At 38.2% G+C, this 13033-nt stretch overlaps 1 protein-coding gene across 4 annotated transcripts in view; it reads left to right on the top strand.

Moving 5' to 3' along the window:
* Window positions 1-13033, top strand: part of grid1b (glutamate receptor, ionotropic, delta 1b) — a 461341-nt gene that overhangs the window by 392923 nt on the left and 55385 nt on the right. For all 4 annotated transcript variants that reach the window (XM_028029850.1, XM_028029852.1, XM_028029851.1 and 1 more), the window contains exon 8: window positions 844-963. In XM_028029850.1, the coding sequence (XP_027885651.1) occupies window positions 844-963 (120 nt within the window). The remainder of the gene's footprint in view (window positions 1-843; window positions 964-13033) is intronic.

Genomic DNA, 13033 nt, shown 5'->3' on the forward strand with positions numbered 1-13033 from the left:
TGCCATCTGCACCGGATTCAAATAACTGTACACATGTAGGAGCAGCATGGGGATATTAAGTCATCATGGCTCTAAGGAAGGAAACTTGTTCTATGCCCAGAAGAAAAGTCTTATGATGTGAAGCGTGCATGTCAACCCCAGACAAAAAGCAGGAGACTTTGTGAAGATGCTAGGAAAGTAACATGTTAAGGCTTTAGCCAAGAAGTTAAAGTTTTGCACAGATGGGTCTTCCAAATAGATACGGACCCCCCAATTAAATAAATAAATGGGCAATTGTCCTGGTTTTGGACAGAGCTGGAGTTTAAATGTCAACAGTGCGAAAACATTTTTTTGGATGCAAGAAAATCTGTCTCTTCTTGGAGAATTTAAGCTTAGATTTGGCTAAGACTGGGGACCGTACACAGTGAGTCCCTGAATACACAATTAAGCAGGTTCAGCGTCTTCCACATGACCAGCAGGATCAACATGTTTCCTGCGAGGATGACTGTGTTACTGCTATTTCCATGACTTCAGACAGAGTGCAACAATCTCGTGAAAAAGAGCCTGTGACTAACCTTAGACCAAAACTATTTAAAACAAGAAGCTTAGCTACACAGATAGACTATGACAGATGAGTTATTATTACAATGTTAAATGTTATATTGAAATGCTAACAGTCAACTTGCTAATTATATTTTCATTTAATTTGCTTTTTTAAATCCCAGATTAATCATCATTTCCTTGGAAAAGTTCAGTAAACAAGCAAGGTTTATATGTTTGATTTAGTGATATGGTTAAATACTCCTGACCGTTTTTTAACATCCTCTCCTCTCTCGCCCTCTCCCTGCTCCTCCGTCGTTTCAGGGGAACATCACAGGTCTGACAGGAATCATGGACTTTAAGGAGAGCGGCTCAAACTCCCACGTCCAGTTTGAGATCCTCGGCTCCAGTTTCAGTGAGACCTTTGGCAAAGACATCAAAAGGGTAAGTTCACGTAAAGTTGAAGTTGAACCTGAAGGTTTCCTGTTGCACAGGAAATCCAGTGTCGCTTTAGTCATGTGCCTCGCCATGTAACATGGCCGGCCTGCTTTAGGAAACCTTTTCACTAACGTCACGATTTTCCAAATCCCTGTGGGTTGCATTGGCACAGAGCTTGACAGCGCTGCCTTATTCTGCCCAAAGGAGAGCTGCTGGCTGTTTTTGTTGTCATTACAGTTAAATGTCATCTGTCATTAAGCCTGTTGAGATGTAATGTAGTGATGCATATCACTCCCATCCAGGGATCACATGAGGACATGCACCTAGATCTTTTGAAGATTGAGCATTTTATACTTCAAGCTTCCAAAGGGTCAATGAAGTAGATTACTGTAAACTTTTATTCCCTCAAACTACGATCACACTTGAGTTTTCTGAGCTAAAATTCTGAAAAGGAGAGAATTGCAAAGACGTGAAGGTCAACTTTTTGCGTATTGTTATCTCAAATGTAAAGACTCTAGATATTCAAATGATTACCGGTAATTCCATCTAGAAATCAGGAACTAATAACTCAAAAGAATACTGTCAGTCTCCATCAAGGCTTGAATGGATTTAGTTTAATTTAATTTCCCTTTGGGATCAATAAAATATTTATGAATTTTGAATTTGTTCCACATGCCACCTAATGAGGAGATTACGATATTCCACTTATTTAAAACAACAAATTGGAATTTATGGAAAACTATACATTTTACTAGTCGACTTACAATATGTGAAGTTGCCATGAATGTTTTAATGTATCTGAGAATGTCTGAGCTTGTTTTTGGGGTGTTTTTGGGGTAGGTGAAACACGATACACATGTTTCTCAAATGACTGCTTGTACCATGAGGTCAGTTTGGTCTTGTAACAAGATGGCTGCTGTGACTAGAAGAAGGGACATGTTAGGTGACATGGGCTATGTGTTTACTGGCGCTTTAGTACTTGCTATGCAGAAGACATCATGAAAAAGGAAATAATTTGAGTGGTGGTTGTACCAGGTTATACAAAGCAAGATCATTTGGGATTTGAGATCAAATAAAACATTTTATAATAATAATTCACACATTTTAGAAATTAATTAACACATTTTAATTTGTAGCCAATATTTAAATAAGATCATATTGTTTTCAGATGCAACCTTTTTGTGGAAAGCAACTGATTCTTTGCGGCAACAGTTCTACACAACATGCAACATCAGATGTGCAACAACATCAGCTGCGGACAATAAATATCCGCAGCTGTAGTGTGTTATTTTAAGAAACCAACACAATCCTGATATTTTTTTTTCCCATGAGTCTTAACCATTGGATCCCCATTAGTGCCTCGTGGGACCCACAGTTGTTGACTTACCCATTATTTATGCAGCAGTGAGCACAAACACTTGTCAGTTCATTAATTTTTCCAATCATTGAAAAAGTTGTTGAACCGTGTTACGGTAACCTTGATGAAAAGCGTTCACGTTCAGATCCGAACACAGTCATCCATTGCCATCAAACCACTTAGTGCTTAACAGGACGAATGAGGTTTTAATTAACAATCAGAAAAGTTTTGTTCCATCCACCCTGTAAATACACAAAGATGCTATCTTTCCGTGGCTTAACCGATTTGCAAGAGCTGCGAAATATAATTGAACCCTGCAAGACATCACTACATCTCTGAGCGTCACTTTGACCGCCCAGTGATGTGCTTTACATGTCTGAGATAATAGAAGCTTGATTATGTTGTGCAATAATGGAACTTATGATTAACTTCTGCCACCCACAAAACCCACTAATTCAATCAGTCTCGTTTTCTCTGATGGCGCAAAAGTTCTCATAGTGCTATTATGTACGGCACTGGAAGGCATATTAGTGCAGTGTTTTTAATTATGATATGCAAAGCTGCATTGTTTCAATCAGTTTGTAAAATAGTGAAAAAAAGTACAACCCTCAGCCAATACTATGAACCAATGTCCTTGCATGATACTTAATCAGCTGTTTTAACTGGTCATAAAAAAATGAAAAAAGAAAACGTTTCAGTCATGATCCACTTATAGCCTAGGAACGGTTGTAAATGGGGAAATGGCCGCACATTTTTGTGATGACGTTCTGAAGACGAAGTGTCAGAAACGGCGTCTTAAAGAGACGGAGGCTCAAATTCATAGCATCAAATTAGAAAGTCGGATTTCTTTCATGTTTGATGTATACAGCACTTTTTATAACAACTGAAGGTGACATAGTTGCTTTTCTGCCAGGAAAATACACAATACTGTCGTTTTTAAGGCAAGTACACCAAATGACCTAGAGGAAAAATAAAAACATGCTGTAATAGTAATATATATATATATATATATATATATATATATATATATATATTATTGAAAAGAACTGATGAATAGGAAAGTAAAAATTGAGTTAAAGGAAATAAAATCTGAAAGGAACGAAAAAGAGTAGAAAAGGGTAAAAAAAAAAGGAAAGTAAATAAAAAGGGCTCAGAGGAATGAGAGTGTCGTAAATGGATAAGTCATATGAAAAAATTAAGCTGTAGGGGCATAAAGTGAAGGATCAAAGTAAATAAGAATCTGAAAGTAAAATAAAAGATGAAGAAAAATTGAAAAAGTGCTATAGGAATACCCAAAGAAAAACGACAGTGCACTAACAATCACCAAGGCAAAGGGAAGAGGAGGAGGTAATATAAGAAAGAACAGGGTGGTAAGATGTACACAAACAAAATGAATGAATATTAGTGATAGAAAGTACGGACATGGCAGCAGCAGATGACGCAAAAATAAAATGCAATACGGAAATGGGAGCTAGAAACAACAGAGAAAAATAAATTCCAATTGGAAGAGAGGAAATGAAGGGGAAAAAAAACGAAGAGCTGTAACGGCAAAGCAGAACAAGACTACATTAACAACACCATCAGAGAGATTTACACATTTTCAGTTTTTTTCTAACAATACAAACAATAAGTTTGCAGATGAATGCAGGACCAGGGACCACATGTAAATGGAAATCTCTTTTTAACAGTTTTTTTTAATCTATTTATTTATTTGGTCACATAAGACATTCACGTAAATGCCGTTGCAGTTTCGGCCATGTGTCTAACAATTCAGATGATTTATCATCCTGCAGGAAGTGTATGTCAGCGTAGCACACACTCGCACACTGAGTTGCTGCTGCTGCAGTAATCAAGATTTAATCACCTGGCTTCTCTTTGAGTTATGACTCCCTCTGGGTTGCATAATTGCCGTTATGAGAATGCAGGTCCGCTGCTACACATGCGTGTTTGTGCACATGCTGCTACATTAATACAGTCATATCAAAACACCGACACACACTGTGCAGACCTCACAGTCTGCATATATTTGAAAGCAAATTTAGCAAATAGATATTAAAACACAGCATATTTTGCATCAATTATGTGACATTCATTTGCATTCAGCTTTGGGAACGCTGATGGCTTTTGCGTCGTTTCTTTGGTTTTCAAAAATCCGTTTTAGGCTCAAAACACGGGCGTGTTGTGCGGGAACTTCTTAAGCACCTGCGCCCAGCTATCTCAGCTCGCAGCTGAACCCTGCCTTTAATTTGTAGGCCATTTAAAACCAGATTAACCCAACATCATCCAAAAGGATTTCTCTCACAAAAAGCTCCTGGTTCCCCCCCCCCCCCAGGTGGACCAAATAGCAGATAGGATTTAGCTTTTTATTTTGGTTTGACAACATTAGTTATGACACTACACAAGCGCTACGACTTTAAAATCAAATGTTATTTGACAAGGACCTCCATAAATGTTTTGGTAGCCTTGCTGCTCTGGAGCATACAGCAGTTTTAACACCATGCCAAGGCTAAAAGCAACAAACTTAAAAGCAATGATGTGCTGGGGCCCACATCATACATCAACATAGCATTAGTAACACAGATGCAATAGGTGAGGATTCCAGTTAACCGCAATTGTATAATTCTGACACTTATATGATAAAATAAACAGGTTATTAAAGCATTTTGTATGTTAGATACTACAATGTTTCCAAGAAAGCATAAAAAGGCAATTCCAACCTTTTTTCTGAATGAGGCCCAATCTAATGCTTTGTGCATATATATTTGTGAAACTCATTGCTGCCCTATTTTGAACTAATGGTAGTTTGCTTAGGAGGTGTAGTGTCAATAAATGAATGGCATTTGGCCTCTTTAGCACACATAATATCTGTCACAGTAACCTACACAGAGATGGAAAAGATTGGACTTCAGCATTGGGTAGTTTAATGAAAAGCTCTGAGTAGAACAAGTCCCCAAAGTTCTTGTTGACCACAATGCCTAGGAGCGTTAGCTGAGGGCCACATACCACTGGTTTGGGTCAACTATAAAAAAGAAAAAGTATTGTTACCCTATCTGTAACCCAACCCTTAATTCAGTTGTCTGTACATTCAGCTGTTGCCTTCCACCGGCATTCTTGGCGTATTGGCCACAAAAGGCGTCTGTCATTTTAGCAACTCTCTTTAGGTTATCCTGGCCAATTTAGATGCCGTTGATCCTGACCACATTCCCAAATCACACTGAATGTCATCTTTTGATGCAGAGCAACTTGCTGAGTTTTGACATTGATGCCCCTGACCTTATCTCCAAACCTCAGGACACACCACATAACTTTTAAAGTTGTCACAGATTTTGAAAGGGCTAGGTGTTCAGGCTAACAGACTGAAAGTCGCGAATTACATGTTTAACAGCGGCATCTGCTGACAAATCGCAGATTACAGAATCTATTGGATCAAGAAAAGCTAGCTGAACACATCAAACTCTTTTTGGAAACTTGTGCACAGGCAACAGTTTAGATGAACATACATACCAACAGCTGGCAGTAAAAGAATATATTTTCAGTGTAAAGACAAGTTATATTTCTGTTACACTGCATAAAATTAACTAGATATAATTTAAGAAATGCTAAGTTTAACCCAACAATAAATCTGATTTGGATAGTATTGTATTGTATTGCTTGTTACACCCATTTTGTGAGTTGTTTTGTGTCACTCATAAGCAGACATTGCAGATAAATAGTATAATTGCATTGAAACAGATTGCCATTAACAAACACTATGCATTAATCAGGCTGATTACTACTGAAATTACAAACTCTTGCTGCTGTTTTTCTTGGAGAAATAAAGACTATATACGATGTTTCACTCTTAAAGCCAAACGAGTGTTAGTCCTGTACGTCGGGCGTTTTATACGCACTTGTCCGATTTATCAGATCCAAAGCCAAGAGTGAGCTATGCATCTTATCCGGCATCATTACTTATGCTGCTTCCAGAGTGAATCCGTTTGGCGGGAGAGAATGATGACGACGGCGAGAGTCGAGCTCAAACGGAAAAGTTTTATAGAGTTTGCGACGTGTAGGTAGGTGTTTTCTTTCTGGCCGGCAGTGAGTTATCAGCTGCTCGCTCTCATTATGTGCACACGCTCCATTCATTTTCCCCCTACAGTGTTCTTCTTATCCCAATCTCCATCTCCATCTTTGCGCGCCGCTCTCGGCTCTGCTCACCCCTCGTACGGCCATTCCTCAAAGCAAATTTTCCCCGCAGATGAAACGCCACTCCTCTCCCACCAACCCCCACACACACACCTCCTCTTTCCACCTTCACATCAGACCTGATGGAGATTGAAATGTTATTTCCCTGTTTTCCTGAGAAACTTGTACGTCTGCGGTCTGGTCTTTCGAACCTCCCCTACGTGCCATCCCATCCGTCCTCGTCTTTCCCATCTCGTTCACTTCTGATGCGTCGTCCCACCAATTTGTTGTCGGTAAATCACCCTCCTGCAACCAACGGATTAAGAAAACTTTTTTTTTTCTTTTCCCCACCCCATCCTCTTCAGATGGCAGCGTGTCAGAAGACATTATGCTCTCGCCCACTTTTCTCAGAGGGAGTGTCTGTGAGTGGCTGTTTTTAATCAGACGCCGGACGGCCTCTGGGATGACTGCGGCAGACAGATAACCTCTCCAACTTTTAATAGGGCCAGATTTAGTTCCAGTGGGTTTCAAACTCCGATCTGAGAACTCTCAAGAGCCCGTCGCAGAAAAAAAAGGGAGAGAATTGAAGAACTCTCCAATTATGGCAAAATTAGATGATTAGTCCGCTCGCCGGTGGATTTGTGTGCTGTTGTTCATCCTTTAATAGATGACGCAACTCCAGCATCTCCACAGCCTCTCCAGTGTTTAATTTATATTAGACCAGCTGCGCTTTCCCTCACAATCAGCAGTCATCTGCTGTGCATTTATTTGGCCGACGTAGACAAATGTTTGCGCTGACCTTAAATAATAAATGCAAAGTGTCATACATAAGCCGCTGTGTTTTAATGAAACATACAGAGCCTGTGAATGGCAGAGTATATCAGGATCAATGCATGTTTACATCTTTCTTCTCTCCGCCTCATCTTTGTTGCTGCCGACACTTTTCTTTCTCTTGTACTTTTCACAAAAGCGCGAAGGAGCTTTGTGTTATTTTGCCAAGGACAGAAATTACCCACCCATTTGTCTGTAATGGGTCCCGCATTGTTACCGTCTCCTCAGAAATGAATCCATTAGAAACGTTGGAGAACGAAAATGAGACTCAGTCGGTGCTAATTTCAAATCCCTGAGGTAATTTGAAGTCGTTAACAACAATTTGTGCCTTTGAAAACTAGAAGCTTGCTAATTTCTATGAATAATACATTGAACAAGATAGATATTTTGTTCCTTTTTCATTTTTTGCTTTCAAAGCGGCAAAGATGGAGTCCTTTTTTTGTTTTTTTTCTCATAGGCGTGGGCAGTGATGAATGGCTCCTGAGCTCTTGCACATCCTATAAAGAGACACCAAATTAGGTTCGCTGATAATAGCAGGACAGAAAATGAAAAAGCTGTGAGAAAACAGACAAAAAAAAAAAACAGATGTAATGTTTGGTTTTCAAGAGAAACCAGATAGAAAAACATCAGCTGGGTCGCAGCTTTCGTCTGCTAACCACTGTTGGTGTGCCTCAAAGGGACACGGTGTTAGGTGAGAGGATTCTCAAATAAAGTTTTGGAAAGTTTGGCTTTGTGGATCTCAAACTTTCCAGGACAGCAAAACAAAATTAAGCCAGGACTCGGAGAGATTTATATCTGCCAAGATATCGGTGCTGAAAAATGAGAAAAAGTGTCAACTTAGAAGCTCCTGGAAGCAGAAATTAGACTTTTGCTGTATTTTGAGTGAAATTGGATGGTTTCCTCTTATAAATTTAAACTAAAAATGACTCCAGGGAGCATACCATTCAATAAAAGCAAAAATGTAGGTTTAACATAGAGAACAGAATTGGTTAATATGCTTCAAAGAATATTTCTACTTTCAAGGATGTGCTAATTTACACCCAGGTAGCTCAATCGAGTTTAGTTCTCAACGCTGTAGAATTTTAGGAAATTAAATAGTTACCGTATTTTCCACATTATAAGGCGCACCTTCAATGAATGGCCTATTTTAAAACTTTTTTCATATATAAGGCACACCGCATTATAAGGTGCATAGAATAGACGCTACAGTAGAGGCTGGGGTTACGTTATGCATCCATTAGATGGAGCTGCGCTAAAGGGAATGTCAACAAAATAGTCAGATAGGTCAGTCAAACTTTATTAATAATTACAAACCAGCGTTCTGAAAACTCCGTTCATTCCCAAAATGAATAAACAGCTGTTTTATTATTTTCCCCGAGGTAAAGTAAGTGACGTGGTATTTTCGTAACACAGTTTATCTTTTAACAACAGCAAGGCATAACATATAGTGGAGGGGAACTTTTCCTCGATTCAATAAACACTTAAAAAACAGTCTGATACTGTTACCGTAAATCAAACATTAGTGCGATCACAATAGGAGGAAGATGTGTAGCATAGAAATTATCCACTTCCGCACCATTGATCCGTTCATGTTAAATTCTCTCGCTGCTGCTCTATTCCCATGTTCTACTGCGTGACTGATCGCCTTGAGCTTAAACTCTGCGTCGTAAGCGTGTCTATTAATAGGAGCCATTTTGGGGTCTTTACACAAAACCCAGCGTGCACCGCGAGCTTCTTCTTCTACGGGGGAAAATGAAGTCGGCGGCTGCTTACCGTAGTTGCGAGACCTGTTGTTGCTCAATATTGGTCCATATATAAGGCGCACCGGATTATAAGGCGCACTGTCAGCTTTTGAGAAAATTGAAGGTTTTTAGGTGCGCCTTATAGAGCGGAAAATACGGTAATTATACAACTCCAAACAATTATGGTTTGATAACCGTGAACATTGGTGTCAATATTTTGAAATTTTTCAGGATGGCCTTACAGAGCCACAGCCTGGTGAAGAGAACTGAAGCAAAACATGAAATGTGCATTCCAGCCCTCTCCTAGATCCACTCAATATATTAAAATATTGTTGAAAAGTCCATGTATATCAGGTACCTTATCACTAAATTCAAATTATTTAGATTAATTACACACAAATGAATGTTGAAAGCCTTTCTTTCTTTTCATTTTGATAGTTTTCTGCTTCTAGTTAATGAAAACATATTTAAAATTAGGATAGTGCATCAAAAAAATTAATACAGAAAAGTAGCCTCAATGAAAAGTATGACTAATACCTGCATAAAGGTTCTCAATTGTCAAAAGGCACTTTTAATCTAGCAAATGAACCTTATCGGAATGCATATTGTAATTTATTGAAAATGATTTTATAATAAACTGTGGGAAAGAAAGCAAAACAAGCAAGTGAATTTCTTCTGCACAGCGGTTGGACTCCATCTACTTAAAAGGATCACATAGTAGAGTTGCTGTTCCTCTGCTTAGTATTTCATGTTATGTTGGGCATTTTAAGTAAGGATTTCTTCTGGAAATCTTTCATGGTTCACTGTGGGGAAGGCTCGAGGCAGCCACAGTTATTCCTGCAAAGGTTGCAGGAATAACTGGAATGACTGTCTTTGGAACCCCTTTGGACTTCTCCCAGATAAAACCGGAGGAGGCATCTTCGAGACCACTGAAGCATAGGGGAGGAAGATGTGTAGCATAGAAATTAAATGAAATGTATTATTAAATGTTTTCACCCTTGTTTTGTAAAGAACCGTGTGGATTTTCAGGACACACTATCCTGCTAACCGGGATGATTGCTTTTAGTTGAGTTGAAATCAACGGCAATGATTGTGCAAAAACATTTGAGCGGAATCAAAAGTTCTGAACTGTTTCACTTTTTAGCTGACAGAATAGCTGTCTGGTTGCTAAATTACATTTTCATAAACCAAGAGAGATTTAAAGGAAAACCACATTTAAACTAATTTCCAGAAAAAATAAAGTACATATCAAAATCAGCAATGATTTTGTTACCATCACAAAATCAGATCCACCTTTAAGCTCAGACTGCCAGTAACCAACTAATTAATTTAGTTATTTCATGATGTTATTATTTGCTCTTTATGATGTTAACGAAAACCTTCTGCCTTCTTCTGAACAGGAATTGAAAAATAGCATGTTTCCTTAAACACAGTGCATCGTCTTTACACCAGCATGTTTCTGTTGGAAAGGAATACATTCAATTTAGCACTTCTGGTAGTGACAGTTTGAAAGGGATTAAAGCAGATTTGTGTTTAGGTGTGCAGTAGCAGGTATGGCAGACCTGGTCAGAGATCAGTCTGTGAAACTACCAGGAAAGCTATACTAACATTGCTTGTTGGAGTCGGTCCATCATTTATCCAGACTGAATTTTCCAGTAGAGCAAACTGGTTTCTCCTGGGTTTTTTGTTTATCTGCTTTCTTGTTGGCTTATTGACTCTGATTCCTGAAATAAGAACAATATAAGCTGCGTTATATCGTCCTATAAATCGCCAGCTTGTTAGCTGCCAATTTATAGGAACTCTTCCTAAGCATGATTAGGGATAAAGTGAGTTCCCTGTGTTTCTGTTAAGCCACAGGATTTTAGGGGAATGCTTGAAGAGAATAAAACAAAAACCTCAGCTGTATTTGTCAGAATTGGTTTTGAACACTAAGAAGGTTGTTTTTTTTATTTCTGCTTAGCTCAAAATAACTCGTACCACTTTAAGGTCAAATTGATCAGATGCTTGGGGAAAATAAAATAAAATGGCAACGCAGTTAATTTGAACTCGTTTCCCTATTTCTTTCTCTTTTCTCTATATTCCAAAGAAGAAAACATACAGCTTCCTTTGAGTTCATGCCGTTGATCATAATTTAAAGTACGCTGGTGTGAAGTTAGTTGTTCAGCATTTTCTAAAATTTCTCCCTGTAAAAGTCCAATTAAAACAAGTTTATTCATATTCATATACCTTTATTTAATCAGGTAAACCCCGTTGAGATCTAGATCTCATTTTCAAGAGGGACCTGAGCAAAAAATGTGCAAGTGTACCTGCTATTCTAACGCTGCTCTAACTCCCTCACCAGTCGATGCTAAGGTGAAGCTAAAAGGAAGTAGAAAAATAACTTATGAAAACTTAACAGTGAAGTCATTGTCTCTCACAGTGTGAAGGTCGGTGAGTATTAGAAACATCAAATCATCTCTTTCATCAGACGTTGTTGTGTTCAAAGAAACAAAGACAGCAGAGAGGAAAGTTCTGAATTACAACATGGTAAATACTATCGCTTAACAGTAATAACTCCGCTTTGCATTGCAAGTGTGCTTAAAACTATACAACAACAAAAAAATAATTTCCCAATTGTAATGTTTCCATTATATGCATATATAAGAAACACAATTAAAATCACACATGAATAAGTTTGTTCAGGCAATAAGTCATTAAAGAAACATGCTGCGCCGTTGTCCACCTGCCACTTCCTGTCGTCGTCTTCTTTGTCTTTTCTGCCAATAGCAACGTCTGGTTGTTGATCACATGACTTGTGTGGTGTCGAAAAAGTGCTCACATTGCAGTTTTGCTAAGTACATTAATTTCAAAACAGCCGAAAAACCACCTCATCCTCATCAAAAACATTTTTATATACTGTATATATATATTTTTTTTATTATTTTATTTCCAAATAGCTGGTTTTCCATTAAACAAATGTATATATGGTCAATAGAAATGAAGCTAGTGTCATGTTTGGTTTTAAACCAACACATAGAAGCTATTTTACTTTGACACATAGGTAATTATGTTTTATTATTTCCTAGATTTTGTTAACTACTCTTCTAGATATATAAATATATCTATATATATACAGTACAGACCAAAAGTTTGGACACACCTTCTAATTCAATGGGTTTTCTTTATTTTCATGACTATTTATAAGGCAAGAAATCCCACTTATTAACCTGACAGGGCAGGTTGACCTATGAAGTGAAAACCATTTCAGGTGACTACCTCTTGGAGCTCATCAAGAAAATGCAGAGTGTGTGCAAAGCAGTAATCACAGCAAAAGGTTGCTACTTTGAAGAAACTAGAATATAAGGGGTATTTTCAGTTGTTTTACACTTTTTTGTTTAGTGCATATTTCCACATGTGTTGTTCATAGTTTTGATGCCTTCAGTGTGAATCTACAATGTCAATAGTCGTGAAAATAAAGGAAACTCATTGAATTAAAAGGTGTGTCCAAACGTTTGGTCTATACTGTATATATACTGTATATATATCTAGATATCTATCACCTAAATTATATAGAGTTTATTTAGGTGATCAAGAGTTTACTTGATGGCTTTCTTCAAAATAACTGACTTCTCTGTTACTCTTTTTTATCAAAAGTATTTACTGTACATTCACACAGACTCAAACTCACCTGACTCAAACTCACGTGCTGCTTTAAATGTAATCTCTGCACTGGTGGCGTCATGATTCCATTAAAAACATTTTCGCTAAGAGCATCGTTCTTCACTGCAAGATAATTAAAAGTCGGTGCAAAAGCCGAGACGCTTGAACTCAATCAGCTCAAGTCACTCTGTAAGTTATTGCCAGGTAAATAAGTGTTCAACGCAGCATAAAGCACAAAGAGATGGCTTCTGCACACGCCAAGCCTCGCTCTGTCAGAAGAAGCATTACAGACGCAGCCCACGCTGTCGGACTGACAGGTGATCTCTGGGACAAATCTACTGCA

Source organism: Xiphophorus couchianus, chromosome 10, assembly GCF_001444195.1.
Source record: "Xiphophorus couchianus chromosome 10, X_couchianus-1.0, whole genome shotgun sequence".
In the NCBI taxonomy this organism is placed as follows: Eukaryota; Metazoa; Chordata; class Actinopteri; order Cyprinodontiformes; family Poeciliidae; genus Xiphophorus; species Xiphophorus couchianus.